Source organism: Malania oleifera, chromosome 10 (genome assembly GCF_029873635.1).
Source record: "Malania oleifera isolate guangnan ecotype guangnan chromosome 10, ASM2987363v1, whole genome shotgun sequence".
In the NCBI taxonomy this organism is placed as follows: domain Eukaryota; kingdom Viridiplantae; phylum Streptophyta; class Magnoliopsida; order Santalales; family Ximeniaceae; genus Malania; species Malania oleifera.
Window position 1 is genome coordinate 10,657,789 of NC_080426.1, and position 19,416 is coordinate 10,677,204.

The window sequence follows — 19,416 nt, forward strand, 5'->3', positions numbered from 1 at the left end:
ACGTGCTGTCGGGCTGCATGTGCTGGGGAGTGTTAAAGCTTGATATGCATTGTTGGCCCACAATCTAACAACTTGAACTTTTAGGTAAAGTGGTAATCTAACAAAAATCATGAAACACTCAAACAAGGGATTGACATTTGAGTTTTCAAATGTTTAAACTTTAAATTAAGATATCTTATATTGATCAAAATGATTCAACCCATAAGTGTGAAGATTTTAACTGAATAGATACATAGAACAGAAAAAGAAAGGAGGAAGCATATCGCAATAATTTTTTTCCCTCAATAAGTTGAGGAAATTAGCCATGCAATATATAAATGCACAAGCATCAAAGTGCACATGCAATGGCACCTAACTTGAAAATTTAATTTTCAATGTACTCGTAAGTAGTTTGCCCCCATACTTTTAAACAAAAGCTATTTTGATCCTTACATTTCCAATTAACAAAATCAAGGACCGATACTTGTTGAATTTTGGTTCAATCAAGGACTTCTCCAGGGACCGAAGGTTTGAAAAGTATAGGTCCTTAATTGCATCAATCAAACCCTTAAGGATCAAAACAGGTTTTGCTCGAAAAGTACAGCGAAGAACTTTTGGTTTCACTCTTTTTCCCCTCTTTTCGTCCCCACTGAAATGTCAAAACTCAAAAGACACAAATAAATATTGGACCAAACAATGACATGCACACCATGGTTGAGAAGGTACACAATAAAGCCATGATGCAGCATGCAAGCAAGAAGAATTATATTTTTGTAACTTCGATTTCATTATCACTTTTTAATTTAGGTTATTTCATTTACGTGATATCTTTAAGATTCTAAGGAATTTTAATTTTAGTTAATAAATCTAGGATGTTTTAATTTATTTAGGTTTCTAAAATTACCTTTTTACTTGCCAAGCATTGTGAGCCCACAAAAGGCTCCTACGTGCTCCTAGTTTTTGGTCCTACATCAAGCGATAAGCTGAGAAAATCAACGAGCAGCCTCATCAAATTTTCATGCACATGTAACAATCTTGTACTTTATTTAAACCAAACGGAAGACATGCAAAGATGCTCACAGTACCACAAACATTTAGTACTATTGAGTAATGGGGTAAAATGGAAGACCTAAACTCAATAATAGGCCTCTCCCTTTATTTATAATATATGTAAGTACAATAGGAATGACCATAATACCCTTACTAACTCACACTTATTACTAACAAAACTCTAAAGGAAACGCTCATTTCGACCTAACTACTCTCACGCCCCTATTTGAGTAAGGTGAGGCCCTTAGCGATAGGGGGAAATAAGTACTTGGGCTTCCCACTCTCTTCGGGATGTCCAAAGAAAAGCGACTTCCAAAGTCTGATAAAGTCGACAAGCGAGAGTCTGATGCCGGTGAGTCCGGTAGGGCACAAACAACTTGACCAAAGGGGACCAGCGCTTCTACTCCTCCACCGAGGAGCCGTTCGCAGCAAGAAGCAAGGGATGTCGTGAGAGGCACAATGGGGGCTTTCTGCCAGTGTGTAACCCAAACCTTACCGGAGTTATAAGGAGACACTAAAGAGCTTTAACACACAATAATAACAACAATAATGCTAAAAGACTAAATAACCAATAACATTCCTTACAAATGAATTTCACACGTGCACCTCCCAAGGTTTTAGTGAACAAATCAGTACTAAATGTTTCTCTTTAATAAAGTGACAAGAACAACACAACAAAACCAAGCTGAAACTCAAACTTCACATGAGTGGTCGTAATGAGCTTTTGTACAAGTTTCTCTCGAATAAAGTGACGATCAACTTTAATGTGCATTGTCTACTTATGGAAACAGGGTTGGAGGCACTATGAACAGCAGCTCGATTATCACGCATCAACTCCATAGGCTGAGGATGTGGAAAACCTAGTTCTTTCAACATGTTCTTCAGCCAAACAAGTTCACATGTAGTTTGCGCCATAGCCCTATACTCTGACACAACACTCGACCTGGCAACCAAAGTTTGTTTCTTACTTTTCCAAGACACCAAATTACCACCAACAAAAATACAATACCCGGTTGTGGATCTTCGATCAGATGGTGAGCCGGCCCAATATGCATCTGTATATCCCTACATATGAGGGTGACCGCGATCCTGATATAAGAGACCTCTCCCTGATGCACCTTTGAGATATCTCAAAATGCAAATTATTGCATCCCAGTGACTTGTTCTCTAGTAATCAGAAACTGACTCACAACACTTGTTGCAAAGGATATATCTGGTCAAATGACTGTGAGATAATTCAATTTTCCAACATGTCTCTGTAGCTGACCTGCGTTAGGCAACAAATCACCCATATATGGCATTAACTTACCATTGGGATCCATGGTTGCACAACAAGTTTGGATCCCAATAGCCCCATCTCTTTCTTTTTTTTTTTTTTTTTTTGGTGGTAAAAGAGGGCTACACCTCCTAACTTTATTAGAAAACCCCTCACTTATGGCGGAGGAAAACCGTGGTTACAATTTTGAAACTTTGGGACAACAAAAGCAAATTCCAAGACCCTAAAACTAACTTAACCAACATAAACCAAACCAAAAAACCAAACACCAGCAACCAAAAAAACTAAGAAACTAAACTACTAAAAGTGTAATAACACAAAACATCATGAGCACAAAGAAGGAAAACCCCATCTCATCTAAAAGATCAAGAACATACTTCCTCTGTGATAAGACAATTCTCATACGAGATCTCGATACTCATATACCCAAGAAGTACTTCAATGGTCCCAAGTCTTTGGTCTGAAACATACTCTATAGAAAAAGCTTTAGGTCCAGGATGCCACAATCACCATCACCATCACCATCACGATGTCATCCACGTATACTATAAGCAAAATACTGCCCGATGGAGTATGATGATAAAATACAGAGTGATCTACTGCACACTAATGAAGGTCAAACTTAAGTTTCTATGGCACTAAAACGGCCAAACCATGCTCTTGGAGATTGTTTTAATCCATACAATGACTTTTTGAGGAGACATACTAAGCCTGACTCTCCCTGAGCAACAAACCCAGGGGGTTGCTCCATACATACCTCCTCATGAAGATCACCATATAGGAAAACATTCTTCACATCTAACTGATGTAGAGGCCAATGACAAGTGGTGGCTAAAGAAATGAACAAACGTACTGAGGCAAGTTTAGCAACCATGAAAATGTGTCTGAATAATCCAAACCATACACTTGAGTATTCCCCTTAGCAACAAGGCGGACCTTCAGACGAGCCATGGAACCATCAGGATTACTTTCACATTGTACACCCAGCGACAACCAACCATAGACTTATCAGGAGAAAGACGTACCAAATCCTAAGTATCATAATCATGTAGTGCACTCATCTCTTCAACCATTGCCGTCCTCCTCCCAAAATGAGATAGGGCTTCAGAAATAGATCTTGGAAGAGGAATAGAAGATGGAGTACTAACACAACAGTTATAAGAGGGTGACAAGAAATCATAACAAACAAAATTAGAGATCAGATGTTAGGTACAAGTGCGTTTACCTTTTCGAACAGCTATTGGAGGATCAACATCACGAGAAATAAGATCATCCGACAAGGGAACTAGAGGCACATTAGTAGAAGCTGGAGGAGGCACTTCCCCCTTGAATCGCGTGTGTATACCTACAAATTGGGACAATTCAAGCAATGAGAAGGACTCAAACTGGATGAAGATGTAGGAGGCTTGGGCATAGATACTAGGTTAGGATCTGGAAGGCAAGGTAGAGGAATGGACTCATCAAGGTCAACAGAACTCAAGAAATTATAGTATGGTGTAGACTCAAAAAAGGTGACATCAGCAGAGACAAGAATTGATGTAAAGTAGGACTATTACATCGATATCCCTTTTGAGTATAGGAATAGCCTAGAAAAATACATTTGATAGCACGAGGATCCAACTTATCCATTCCTGGAGACAACTGATGGACAAAGGACACACGACCAAATATATGAGGACGAAGGGAGAACAATGGAGCCTTAGGAAATATAACTGAGTATGGAATTTTACTACCAAGGACAGAGGAGGCATTTTATTGATGAGGGAGCAAGTTGTGAGCACAGCATGACTCCAAAAGACTTGGGGGACATTCATTTGATACAATAAGGTACAAGTGACTTTAAGAATGTGTCTGTTTTTCTGCTCTATAACTCCATTTTGTTGTGGTGTGTGGGCACAAGAGGACTCGTGGATCATACCAGAATTAGCCATATAAGTACTGAATTGGGTACTGAAGTATTCCTTAGCATTATCACTACGAAGTATCCTGAATGGCATGTCAAAGTGACTCTTTATTTGGGAACAGAAAGCACAAAAGATATCAACAACTCGGAATAATCTTTTAAATATAACCAAGTCATCAACAAATGTAACAAAGTTCCAAAACCCCAAATTTGATGTCATACGACTAGGACCCCAAATATCAGAAAGGACAAGCATGAAAGGAACCAACAGTTTGTCAACCTAGGGAGCAAAGAGAACACGAAAATGCTTCCCCAATTAACAGGACTCACATTCAAGATTAGACACAAATCTCAATGTAGGAACTAGCTGTTTCAACTTGTCCAATAAACTGCCACAGCCTCACACAACTTGTCCAACCTCAGATGCAGCCCCAAGAAAGCAACACTGCCACAGCCTCACACTTAAAAAAAAAAAAAAAAACAGCTTATGAGCAATGCCACTGCCCCAAGAAGGTCACCAATGACCGTTACTAACACCGAACAAAAACTAACGAATTACCATGAGTGCATTGCCACAACAAAGATTGGATCTTGGAGCCAAAAAAAAAAAAAAACACATGCCCAATATCTTGATATTTTGGTATATGGAAGGAATTAGAATAGTGAATCAAAAAACACAGCAAATCCAACTATTTCAGACCCAATAAACTCATTAACAATTGATAAACAGGTTCAGGAAGCATCAAACAACCATTCCTTGGGTGCTGCACTGCCACGGACAAGGTGAACAACTCATTGACGGATATGGCACTGCTACAGCCTCACAACTGAACATATGAATGCTGCCACGGCTCCAAAAAACTAACAAAGAAGCCTTCACAAGCCTTGAACAAACATAAACGGAATGTCGTGAGTGCATAATCGGAAAAGGTTTAATTTTTTAGCAAAAAACTGATCTAACAGCTTGATAATATGGTCTACAGAAGGAATCAGAGCATGGCAGAGGAATGGGGGGGGAAAGGTGGCTGGAAATTCACTCATGCGCCGGCGTGTGGGGTCGGCCTTGCCGGCATTTGGCCCGCGCTTGGGGGCTCCTCCGGCGATGGGGTTTTGTGGGGTGAGTCATCGGGGGGGTCTGATTATGGGTGTATGGTTGGTTTTGTGAAATAATATGGGATAGAGGTGAATCTAGGAAGGACACCCGCTGGAATGGTGTTTTCTGGCAACGGCTGAGGAGAGTAAGGTTTAGTTTGGATCACACTCTGATGCCATGCTGAGTAATAGGGTAAAATGGAAGACCTAAACTCAATGATAGGTCTCTCCCTCTATTTATAATATATGTAAGTACAATAGGAATGACCATAATACCCTTACTAACTCTCACAAATTACTGACAAAACTCTTAACACATTATAATAATAACAATGCTAAAAGACTAAGTAACCATTAACAAGCACATTGATCCGTAAAGTCAACAACCTAACAAGAAGCAAAAACTTGACAAATCTTGTGATAAGGTAAAATTTCAAACCTACAACATGAAAAAAGTTAGGCAAAACAGCAATTCCATCATTTAATTTCATATGCCCCAAGGAGGGGGGGGGGGTGAAGGCAGAAGCTAATTAAGAGGGTAAGAAGATAAAAAAAAACACCTGTTCAGCTATGCTAGCTGCTTCAGCATATGCATCCTGAATATTCTCAGCAAGTCTGTGGAGAAATATATTTGATATCCCCCCCGCAGCAACAATGAATGGACCAGTGCCTAATGTTATGAGCGCAATTTGCCAACAGTTGATAAATCCAATAATAAGACCACTGAAAAAGGTAGCCATATTATGAATATAGTTTCCCACCTGTTAATCAAAGAACTATTAACAAGTTAGACATAATACATGCATGCAGGAAACCAGAGAATTAGTGAATTATTCAAGGGCAAACAGAATCCCATAAGGCAACTTTTAGGATCTGAACGTACTTTTTCACTGAGAGCAGATTGAATGAGCAGCACATCACTTAATACTTGGCTCACAATGTCCCCATTGTTACCGTAAGTATCAAAAAAACTCATGTCCTGATTAAGCAATACTTGAACATATCTTGACCTAATGACAGCCGTCTGTCGCTCTCCAGTAAGAATCCAGCATGAAACCTCTATTACATAGAATAAATTAGCACTGATGGCTGCAAAGAAGCATCAAATATGAAACAATAAAGGAATGCAACAATAAATGATCTCAATATATGTTTGACTTTACCAATCCATCCGGCAGCAAAAACAGCCACAGCAATGTAGACAATGGTTAAAGCAAGCTGCAGTAATAACAATAGCACAGTTACGTTAGTCTGGATTCATAGTTTCGGTTTAAAAATATATATGTATATATATACTACACAGTTTTTGCAACAAATCCAAGAATCAATGTCCAAAGACAAATCCCAGATATCCTAGCTTATAATAGAAACAAAGAGATATATAAAAAGTACTATCACCTCAAAATATTTAATTTTATTCCCTTTCAGTAGAGATAGGATATGCACATATAATGTTGCGATTTTATTATCTTTTAACAGATAGGACCCCATGAGTGCACATAGATGTGTAAATAAGATACCATAAAAGGAAAGGAATAGAACAAGAAGGATAATATCACTAACTACTATTTCAAGTACAATCTTCAACACAAAAGAAACCCTGCATTTCATGGACCAGAGTAGTCTCTCTTGCAGATTAATTATTTTCCGAAGGATTCAATACAACAAAACCTGAGCAGGATCATATCTATCTTTCTAAGCTTGTTTTTTGTGCATATTTTCATGAACTGGACTTCATTACAAAGTTCTTTCTTTTTTTATCAGCAAAAGGAAGTTTATTAAAGGACATCAAGGGCACCCAATCACAATGAAGTACTACAATGAACAGCCCTCACTGTAGGGCGTAAAAAAAATCAAGCATTACATTAATATCCTCCACAAACAGCCCACTATGCCAATTATATGCAATAGTTGTCTAGCAATCCTTGACAACATGAAGGGGCGAAGCCGTGCCTTCAAAAGCTCTCCCCTTTCTTTCCCTCCACACCAACTAAGGAATGGCAAGGGGAATGACAGAAAGAGCCTGCCTTCTTTCCTTACTTCCATGAGTACCTTTCCAAATAGCTCACCCTCCACAGTTCCAGCACTGTCTGATCAGGGAAATGGCAAAACTAAACTTTTAGTCCATGAGCAGTGCAAGAGAATGTGCTCAACAGATTCACTGATCCAAACGTAAGTAGAGCACCTATTAACGAGAGGTATGCAGTTTTTGTGCATGCATGTCTTCTTCGGGAGAGGTGTTGTTGGGGGGGTGGAGTGGAATAACTTGATTTTCTTATTAAGTAGTCTGCCGTTAACCAAAAGAGTTGCTGGTTTATCTGGTGCCAGCTTGTCAGAGAAACTTGTAGAAGAAGCACGTAGGCAGGCCACTGAAGAGTAAGTGATAAAATATGAAATTGGATTAGAAAGAAACTTTAAATATTTTTCCGGGAATGTACGGAGATTTTGAGCAAATTTGGCTGTGCCCTGAAAAGTGTGAGCCCTGCACAAGTTCTCAGAATCACTGTTTTAGTCTTCTCTGATAGGAGTACAAGTTTCAATTCTCTGTTCTGATTTGCATAACTCCTAAGCCTAGATAAAAATTTGCAGAAGTGAAGAATATGCATTGGGCAATTTTGAAAGCACAACTACAGCAATACCACTACTCCAAGGCTACAATGTCTTAAGCATCCACTTATATTATGTACTGATTTGCCCTTACTCTAGGTTTCTAACCCTTAATTTTATCTCTTACAGTACCGATCAGAGTACAAAAATAACTTCTAGAAGAAACAAATCTCCTGAACATTCTCAATTGGAGATCCATCAACTAATCATTTGCAAAGGCTATCTTGGTGTCTAACCAATATTTCAGATATTTACTTTCCTAGTTCTCCCATTCATCCCTCTCAACATTCGCATCTTAGCCCCAATCATCTCGTGAAAATGTTATTAGTAATCAAATATCTTCACCATAATGACAACACTCGACTCAGCTCAACTAAGCCTCGATCCCAACTACTTGGTGTCAGCTACATCAACCAATCCTCGCCATTGCGTACTATCACACATAAATCACACACCAGATTACCATATTACATATCATTCATGAGTTTCATACTTTTAATAACTAAAATGTATACAATTCATCAAAACCACAAATTTCAGGGTGTGGAGTGGGTAGTGTCTTCTTTTGTGGCATAAAAACTGACAGTTGGTGTAAGTAGCAGCCATTGAATTGCAATTTCCTGATTTTTTTGCATTAGCTCAGGACAAGAACACTGTTGTGCTCTTTATGTTGCATTTAGGAGCTTCTTATTTTTCCCTTTTTTACCCCTATTATTTGGAGAGGGGGGGAGCGGCCATTACTTAGAATGTGAATTTTGAGAGCATGCTCAAGTTGGGGAGTTGAAGCCAACTTTTTTGACGTTCTATACAAAATGAAGGTTGATATTCAGAACGTCAGCGAGAAATGAAAGCTAACCATGCAGGAGTGGTTTCAAAGCTTGCTCTTACCAAATGGCTGGTGATCAGTAGATCTTTTCAACAAAAGTTCCTTGGGCTTCTAATGCTCAGTAGGAAGCAGCTCAGTCTGTGTTGTGGGGGAGGATCCTAGCTATTGATAACCATCAGGAACAGAAAAGATTGTGGTAAATTGATGTAAGTTGTGTAAACTGTAAAGAAGCATCTGAGGCTTCACTGTGGGCCAACTAGGCAACTTCAGGATGCACCTCTTCCGCTGAAGCGCAGTTCTTGGGACGTGGCAGGCAGGGGGGGGGGGGGAGAGAGAGAGGAGAGAACTCATCTCTTTTTGAGTCCTCAAATGGTGTTTTCTGAGGGGAATGAATGGAAGGCCCTTTCGAGGGAGAGTAAAGGCCTCTTAAGTTTTAATAAGCTCAAAGCTTGGTAGTTTCACTAGAACCCCTCAAGTTTTTGGCAATCTGGACATAATTTAGAGGATGTGCACTCCATTCTTGACTTGATTTAGCATTTAGACGAAGGCACCGCCACCCACTTACATTAAAAAAAACCCCATAATTAAGACAAATATCACCCTTGTATGATTATGATTTTTGATTATGATACTGTCAGTTCCTAAAAAAGGGAAACAAATCAAATGCTTTTCCATATAACCAAAACCAATCTTTCTACAAGCTAGAACTAAATAGAACAGTACGAGCATTTGCAAAATAGCAGTCCAGAGCTGCCAATTCAAGAGAATTCTAACTAAAACGTCGTTACTAATCACACAATAACTTTATATTTTAGGAATGTCACTGAAAACAGAAGATTCTGCTTATCAACAAAATTTAGAGCATAAAATTTCAAGAATAGAATCTTAAAAGCACCTCAGTAAACCGATGAAACAGCCGGTCCGGTCCTTCAGCGGGACCCAATCTCAGCAACTGAATGATCTTCGCAAAGTAATGCAAGTAAACGACGAGCGCAGTCCCGTGAGCTGCCGCCGCGAGAGATCCGACGACCATAAGAAACCAATCGAACCGGTCGGCACACGCAAACAGCCTCGAGAAGGGCACGGCGGCCGGCGGCGGCTCGATCTCTTCGGCCTCCTCCATCTCCTCCTCCACGTCCACGGGCACCGCCTCGGTATTCGAGTCCAGGTACGGCGACGGCGACTCCGGCGGTTCCGACACCTCCGACACGGGCGTGAGAGGCTGTATGTGAGGGGGCGACCACCCGAACAGCCCCCTCGATATCATCATCTTTACTTTACTCTCAACAAAACCCTAAACCCCCCAGAACGGCCTCTAAATTCAGCGGATCTGCCGCCAAATTTAGAGCATCAAACCAAACAAAGAAAAAATCCTAAACCTGTCGAACAATTGAAAATGAAACGCTTCCGCAAAGATTTTGAATTTTTTGGGAGCTGGGGTTTTGCTTTTGCTTTATCGCAGAAAGCAGGTGGCTGACTCGGTCAAAGAAGGTGGATGAAGAAACCTTGACTCGCTCGCGAAACCTTTTCTTACTCTCCTCTTTCTTCTTCCCTCTTCCTCTTCTTCTTCTTCCTTCTTGGTCTGGTTCTGGTTCAGTTGGAGCCGAGGTTTGGGTAACGGTCAATTCCGGCGATGAGTACAGTTTCAGGTGTTTTCCATTTTGATTTTTCTAAAGAGTGGAGGAAGGAAGAAGAGTTAGTGTGACAGTGCGCGGACATCTGGAGCGGTTGAGGGCTTTTTGGTCATTAGGAGGAGAAAGGACGCACGCGATGTGCTTTTGAAGGAGGGGGCGAATTTACGAAGGAGCCCCCGAGACGACAGGTGGTCGCTGGAGGCCTAGACACGTGGTACTTTCTGTGCGGTGGTGGGTGAGGATATTTTTTTTCCTCGTTTTTTAAAATTGTTTTTCTGTGTGTTTAGAAAAAAGAAAAAGAAAAAGAAAAAGGAAAATATGGGAGACCGTGTGAGGTGTGGGGGAGAGGAGACATAATTGAAGGTAGCTTTGCTTTGGGGTGCCAGTCCATTTGCTCTGTAACCCCACGCTCCCCTTCTCATCATCTCCCTCATCGCCCTCTCTTTTTTCCTTTATTTATTTATTATAATATAATAAAATTAGTAACCCACTCCTGCTATGTATATGTACATATTTAAAAAGGGTAACAAAGGAGAATATGCAGATAATGAAGTCAAACATACTAGCATGGATTGTCCGATTATTTTTTTATAATTATTTGGTATAAACTTAAATTGCTCCATCAATGCAGGGACGCTGTTCTTTTGATTGATCTTGCGTTTTTTTCCTTTTTAAAGAAATAAGCAACATACATTGAAGTAGGTTTCCCCAGCGAGTCAAGTGCATATCCGCGATTTACTTCTACACATGTGGAGGGCACCGTACATGCAGGCGCGGGATTAATATGGGTACTCTATGATGCTTTCACTGTGATTAGAGTCGGGGAAACCTGTGACGTCTTCACGTGACTAGAGCTGGAGATGCTAGGACACTCCACGTAATTAAAAAAAAAAAAGAAAAGTAGAGGATAGAAGTACATTCTTTAAAAAAATAATAATAAACACTTTAACCTTTACTTGTTGAAGTATGTGTTTTTATGGAAAAAATTTTGACTTGTGAAGAAGTTTAGAATGAAAAATGAGATAGCTATCTCTTGTTTGTTTTGTACTTCAATCAAACTTCATAAATTTATAAGCTAAAAAGTAAAAGAAGAAACACTTATTTTCCAAGTAAATATAATAACTTTTCAAGTCAAAAATTCTTTTGATGAGACATAGACATCACCACTCTAGATGTTTTAAATAAATAAATAAAAAAGGCACTTTCATTTTCAGATTAAAATTCTTTATAATAATTAGATATTTTAATATAAAAATTTTGTGATAGAATTTCTTTTAGTGGATATTTGCTAAGTGAAAATAGAATAGAGTTGAGTTTGCAACTTTTTTTATCTAATTTTTATTTCACTACATTTGTCTGGCCATTTCATTTTGTGAAGCAAACGAGATATAAGTTTGACTATGATTTAGTAAAAATGGTATTTGCTCTCTATTTTTTATTTTTTTTTATACTAATTAAGGAATAAGGGTGGAGTGTTGATGTCATTTTAGTTCTTCTGAGTAGAATTTTAACTCTATTATTTCTTCAAACAAAAACAGTATTAATGTGTATATATAGTCTATCCTTCTTTTTAGTTATACAATAGTTTCCACAAGCAAGCACAAACTTAATTAAATTCCATCTCCATCTATATTTGTTCATGCAATCGGAGAGATTCAAACTTACAAGTCTAATATGAATAATTAAAGGGTTAATCGGGATTAATTAAGATGCATCAAGAAACGTATGAAAGTACATCATATTATGAGACCATACATTCAATTTATAGCAAGACGAAATGAAATGAATTAAAGAATTAAAACTATACATGGTAGGTGAGATTGTAAACATACTACATGCTTTTGATCTCGTTCTAATATTTGAGTGTGCCTTGTTTGGTGGGAATGCTAATACCAACTTCAAGTTTTTTTTTTTTCGTCATTCTAATATTTTTGATGCGCCTTATTAGGTAGAAATGTCAACTTCAACTTCAAGTTAATTCCCACATAATTTGAATTGATATTCCAATATTTACTTAATCAAGGAATGCACGTTATTTCCTTAGAGTGAGAATTTAGATGAGAACGAAAGAGACTCTCTCATCATGGTATAATTTGAAACATAACTCCTACAATAACATAAGATAATTTGAAATTGTTTATAAATTTTAAAATATTTTAAAATTCAATTAAACATCAATCATAAATGTATAAATATTATTTGAATGTTTCAATAATTAAGTATTGATTATAAATTATTATAAGATAAATTCATAGTGAATTTTTAAATTTTAAAACTTCTTCCTCTGCCAAATATGAGAACGTCAGTCGGAATAAAAATATCCATTCTATTCTAACGTCATTGCATATTTATAAATAATATAAATAATAGTAATGATTATTCCATTCTTAATTCACATTATACTTCATTTTTCCACTTCATCCCATTCCATTTTATTTTCATTCACATTTCATTCTCCTTATGAAATATAGTGTAAACGAAGAACTTGTAAAAAAATAATGTAACCAATTGAATTAATTTATTAAATTTAAATAAATTTATTTTTGGGTCTATCTCCTGTTTTGATTATGAAAAACCACAGTATCTCATCTGTGTGCCTTGAATTTTTGAGCAGGTTTATTTTTCTAAGCATAAATGACATGAGATTTGGAAGCCGTAAAGTGCACTTAAACGAGCATACCCTGACATTTTCCATGGAATTGCAAAGGAGTAACGCATGAAGACCTATTTTTGTTTTAAGTTGGATTTTTATATATTTATTTTAATTCGGGTTTGTAATAATTTATGGTCTACAATAATCTACATATCATGTATAATAAGTATTTATACTCGGGATACCTTGGTAAGAACCATAGGAAAATCAAAGGCCAAGACAGACTTTAGGGCTGACTTTGTTTGACCGATGCCAAGTTTTTTGGCTAAATTAAAAAGGCCTAAATCATAGATAGACCCTAGGTCCTTGCGCGGAAATTATGCTCAAAATCAGGATCAAAAATTGAAAATATTAAGGATTTGGGCGACCAAACCTTGGCGTTGAAAACGCCTCGATCGATCGAACATAGGAAAGTCAAAGTGTTGACTTGACCTCGGGCGACTGAACTAAAAAAAATGTAACATTCTTGGTAAACTGAATATTTAAATCTGACTTTTCCAACAGCTCGGCCCCCCAACTTCACGTTCAAAATACCCGCAGACGACCGAACATACAAGTTCAGCAGACCGAACTTAGAACCGAGCGACCGAACCTCGAGCAGTTTGGAAATCGCCTTTGTTCAACCACCCAAAGTTCTCACCGGGCACCTGAATGTTTAAAACACACTTTTTGTTTTGTGAATGTTCGGGCAACCGAACCTATGGCTCGGGCAAACGAAACTCTTGGGTTGGCCAATTTTTACCACGGGTTATTAAGGGTAAATCAGGATTATTTTTGTTAAACATGTTTTAAACAATTTTAAATATTACCCTTATGTCCCTAGCGGTTAAAATTTGAAGGGTGTCTATAAATATGAGGTCATTTGCAAGATTAAGCAAACATTAGTAATTAGATTAAGAAAAATTCTCTCCAAACATTTGAGCCTTTATTGCTAATATACTTAGATTTTTTTCAAGTATATTTTCACACTCTCTTTGATTATTTTTTACAAAACCATCTTTGATAAGAGAGTGTTTATTGTATTCTCTTCATTTGCATTATTGTTGCAACTTAAAAAGTGAATATATTTGTGTGCCTCATACATTATTCTCTCATTCATTATTGTTGAAATTATTTTTAGCGAGTTAGCTTGAGTTTATCCCAGATTATTTCATTGATGAATATTATCTTGGGATAACTCTTTTCAGCCTGAAAATCTTTGCATCTTTGTTGCAAGATTCAAAGGTTAGTTTTTGTGCTTATTGCAAATATATTTTTTGAAGAAGCTAATCTTTACTATTTCCTGATTTCATCGCTGAAAATATTTTTGTGGAGATGAAGATAATTAAAGTATAAATCTTTGAAATATGTTTTATCGACTTCCATTTATTTAATTCAAAGATTTATCTTTACTGTATCTCTCATATTACTTGATTGATATATTCTTTTGAGATATTAAGTCCATAGATCCTAATCTCTATTGTGTTTAATATTGAAAATATCTTTGTTGAGATATTTGATTAGGATGTTAGAAGGTCCTTTGATTATTTGTTGATTATAATATCTTGGATCAAAGGTACTACTCTCACGTATATATATATTCATATACACATCGTTGAGAGTTGATACATAATTTCACCAATCTCACTTTGAGCATAAATACTTATCATATGTGAGTGTCAATTATGCTGTGTATATTGTGGTACAAATTTGCTTGTGTTAGAAGCACATTTAATTGTACGAAAAGCTTATTTGATTACAATTCCAGGCGTGGCTTGAGGGGACGTTAATCTAACTCGTAAGGATTGGTAGGGTATTCTCTGCCCTGTAAGGAGAATGTGTAAAGGTTAAGGTCAGCCCTGATAATTTGACCTGATTGTATTCGGTGTCGCTTCACCCGTTAAGCAAGCCTTAGTGAAATTCTTTTACTTGTGAGTTTCAGGCGGGGACGTAGGCAGTATTGGTCGAACCCAAATAACATTTCTTGTGCCTGCTTTTAATTTCCGCGTTTTAATTTTAAGCACTTGAATAATTATGTTTTACTATTGTGAATGATTGAGTTTATGATTATATAGAAAAACTCTAGGTTTGTGTAATACTGTTTGTAGAATTGAAATTAATCTATGAGGTTTTAAATACCCAATTAACCCCTTATTGGGAATATACAAATTCCAACAAATATTTCTACGAGAAACTATAAAAATGTGACTTTATTTTTTAGTTCTAATATTTGTATAGAAAATTTTAAATAATAAATAGCCATTTTTAACTTTTTATACAAATAATTAAAAATAAAAAAATAAGGCAACATTTTATTAATTTTTTAAAAATATTATAGAATAAAATAAAATCATTTTTGACAAGTGAATAGACCCTCATTATTAATTTGTAAGAAATATTGCACTTGAATATAACAAAATTCCCCATAAAACATAAACCGTTGTAATGAAAAAAAAAAAAAAAAAAGACATCTCAATTAAACAACATTTTTTTTAATTATAAAACAAGTGCATGTTCTTGAAGAATAAAAGATAATTTTATTATTATATATGAAGGAGGGAACAATTTTTCTAACACCCTAATTTTACACGTGCTTGCCTAAAGCTAGATATGAAAGATGTAGTCTTTTGAAATTTGTTGATTCTATAATTTCGACGGCTAATGAATTTATTCAGTTGAACTCTTCATAAGATGATGATTTATTTTAAAAATGTTTGGCCCAACCTGAAATATAATGGTTTATATTGAATTTCAAAATAAATATTGAAGCATCAAAGACTCATCATTAATTAATTGTTCTATTTGTATGTTAATATTTTTTAGACAAGTAAAGACTGAAATAATTTGAATTACATAATAAAAGATAGTCAATCTTTAATTTATTTTATATTCGTAATGCTCATTTCAAAATTCAAACATGAATTCTCTAACATATAACTTCCGAGTTTTCATTGAAGAACAAGAAAATATTCTTGGTAGTTAATTAGCAAATTAAATTAAATATTTTTTTCTAGAAGTAGGGAATGGATAGCTTTATGAGTTTGTCCATACAAACAATGAAGATCATGCATGGAGCTAGCTATGAAGTTTTGACATAGATCCTAAATTGAGTAAGTAGGGTTAGGCTCCAAACATCCATGCTTAACTTCCTTGACTTTCAACATATATACGTGTCACTTTCGCGTGTGTATATATATATAGTTGGGTAGGTTGGTAAGATTTTCTCATCTTCCTTTGTATACTGTGATTTTATATGTACATGCACTTAAATTTAATTTAACTAATTATTGTTATTATTAGAGAAAATTTTATTTAATTTGTAAAATAAAATATGCATAGAAGGAAGTTGAATATTCTATACACCATTGGATTAGTCTGAATCTCGATCTTTTGATATTTTTTGTACACATTTGGTTTCAAATTTTATGTGAAAAGACCATTCTATACAAGCATTTCTCTCTAATTATTATCCTATAAAAGTTCAATGCAATATAATTTACTGAATATAGAATAAAACATGAATAAATATTTTAAAATTTTGCTTAATTGTGTATATTCTTACATTATTTCCCGCTACTTGTCTTCAATAATATCATCTTTTTGTTTGCAAACTATTCCTATTCAACTATTATTTCATTCTCAAGCTACTCTATTTCACAAATTAAATGATAAAATATATATTTTTTTGTAATTAATATAAAATTAAAAAAAATTCAGTACTAATTTTGCGCTTGATTCACAAAATTTGAAAGAAAATGGACATCAATTGATCAATAGAATTATTGTATGGGAATAAAATTAATAGTTTATACATATAAAAACAATATCATTTTTAGCGACCTACAAAAAGTTGGTATTATGTATTCTAACTAACGTAGTATAGGACAAGAAATGACCACTTTTTATCCTTATAATTTATTTATTGATTGGTTTAAATTATTCGTGGTATTTTTCTTTCATTAACTAGAATACAATTGTTTAGCATTTTTTAACAATTTTTACTCATTGTGATTTTGTTTTAGTTTTTCGAAGTATTTAGTAATTGATAGCAGTTGGTAAATGCCAAATAATTATTTCTTTAAGCGCTAATAATCTAAGGATCCGTTTAATTGGTGGAAAACATGCATTCGCCATTTTTTTTTTTTTACTTTTCCAAATAATTATAAAAGTTTTAGTTTATTTTTAAATTCTTAAAGACTCGTATTAAAATATATATATATATATATATATATATATATATATATATATATATAAAAGAGTCTATCTAAATGTGTATACTTTTTTTATTTTTATTTTATAGATTTAAAATGAATACAAAATGTTTTCTAATTTTTTTGAGTTTATATAATATAGTATTGGAGATCTTGAATTTTGGAGTTTAAATTTAGATTTTTATGGATTTAAAAGAAACTTTACACACTATGCATATTTTGCACAAATTAAAGTTCAATATCTGAATTTAATGCTTTCATACGCAAAATAAATATTAAAAATTTTGAAACATATATTTAAAATAATGTCAGCTTAAAATGAATTATAAACCAATTATAAAAATTATTGAGCCTCTTAATAAAGAAATAGACCAGTCAATTTTATCCTACATACAAATAATTTTGTAGGATTACTTCATTCGTTAGCTAATAAGACTATTAAACAAGCTTATTTGAGTTTTTAAACAAGTATTGTGAGTTAGTTAAACAAGTTAGTCCTACAACCTTGGCAAACTTGGCGTACATATTATCATCTAGCTCAAGCTTACTTCATTTACTTTTTAAGCCTATAATCTAAGTTCGATCTTGACCAATTTATTTTAACGAATGAAGTATTATGAAGTTATGATCAAGCAAAAAATAGCTCATGAAGAAGCGTCAACACAATCCCAACAATCAATGCATAATATTATTAAGCAGTGTAAAACATACCCGACAACATATGTCATCTTTGTTTAGTACAAAAAAAAATTCTCACAAAACAAATGCATTATCATATTGTTCAGCTGACAATAAAAGAATGGTAATTATTAGGAATTTATTACTAAATTCATTACTTGATAAATACTTTTAAAATCAAACTTAACTTCACCAAAAGACTTATACAACGAAAATTCCACAACAAAAAGAACCATCCTATTCCTAAGTGGAATCAATAGTTTTTTTCTATATGTGATAGTGTTATGAGCCATTACAGAAATATTGAAAATTTGTGTTTGAGACTTTATTTAATAAGTTTAAACATTTAAGTTAATTAGTTCTTTGACTTATTAAATATATTAGAATAGCATAAAGCCTTCAAAAAATGGCAAACTTTAGACTCATCGCCTTTATTCTTCTAATCAAAATTTCAAATTATAACACACCATATCATAATTTTGTACTTTATAAAGTTTTCAATTACAATAAGTTTTAAAAGCAAAGATATGTAACAAGAGAATAACATATAAATAAATAAATAAATATATATATATATTTATATATAGTTCAATTATCACCAAAATTTTGAGGAGGGCAAACCAATAAAATAATTTTGTAAGAGAATTATAATACTAAAGTCATGCTTTATTGTGTGGGCCATGATGATTATAGGTTAACATGATAATAATGGTAAATCAAACAATTAGAACTGATTGTGTTTCAATTTTCTGTTTAAATGTTTGCATGAAAATCAGTAATATCATAAATTGATGACAAAACTGTAACAATCAGAGGTAACTATGACCGAAGTATTATGATGTGCCAAAAAGTCAATCAAAAAAGGTATGATGAACGGTTTGTGACTTACTATAATTTCTTGGATACTATAACTCAAACGTTGTAAAGTCCGCATGGAAAATAATTCGTATGGATAAAATGAGCATTCGAAGCCTTCGTCTTTAATTATCATCTTTTGACTCCTTTATGCTTTCCTCGAGTTTTTGTTTTGTAGGTATTTGCCTTCAGTTTGCAGGTATCTTGTTTTTGTTTGTTTTGAATTCATTTGAGCATGTTTAGTTTGTTTTAGTTAATTAATGATACAAATTTTAATAAGTTTGTTTTGATTTTGATGCGTAGATTGATTTTATTAGTTATTTGTAAATCTCTTATGACATATTTGTAATCACAATTTTTCTTCGTCATAAGTGAGAAATATCAATAAAGTTGGATTTTTCATGTATATAAATATATAAGATAAAATAAAACGTGAGCCTACAAATTCTCATCCCCTTCTTTCGATGTAATTAGATATTAAATTTAAATAAAATTAATAAAAAATGTATTCCATCTTATATAAAATCCAAACAAATCTAAAATCAAATTCTTCCAAAAATCACAATCCCGTGGTAAGCATTTTTGACAAGAAGTCGACCCTAATTAGTTTTTCACTTTAGACAATAAATGCATCTTAAGATCACGAACAGGTTTGTGCCTTTGTGCCACTTGT

General features: G+C 34.6%; 1 protein-coding gene across 1 annotated transcript in view; it reads right to left on the minus strand.

The window, feature by feature from the left end:
- Window positions 1-10,466, minus strand: part of LOC131165573 (ABC transporter B family member 20) — a 28,866-nt gene extending 18,400 nt beyond the window's left edge. The window contains exons 1-4 of the mRNA XM_058123496.1: window positions 9,629-10,466; window positions 6,464-6,518; window positions 6,184-6,359; window positions 5,861-6,061 (exon numbers count right to left, since the gene is read on the minus strand). Of these exons, the coding sequence (XP_057979479.1) occupies window positions 5,861-6,061; window positions 6,184-6,359; window positions 6,464-6,518; window positions 9,629-10,003 (807 nt within the window). The 5' untranslated portion in view covers window positions 10,004-10,466. The remainder of the gene's footprint in view (window positions 1-5,860; window positions 6,062-6,183; window positions 6,360-6,463; window positions 6,519-9,628) is intronic.
- Between the last annotated feature and the right edge of the window lie 8,950 nt (window positions 10,467-19,416).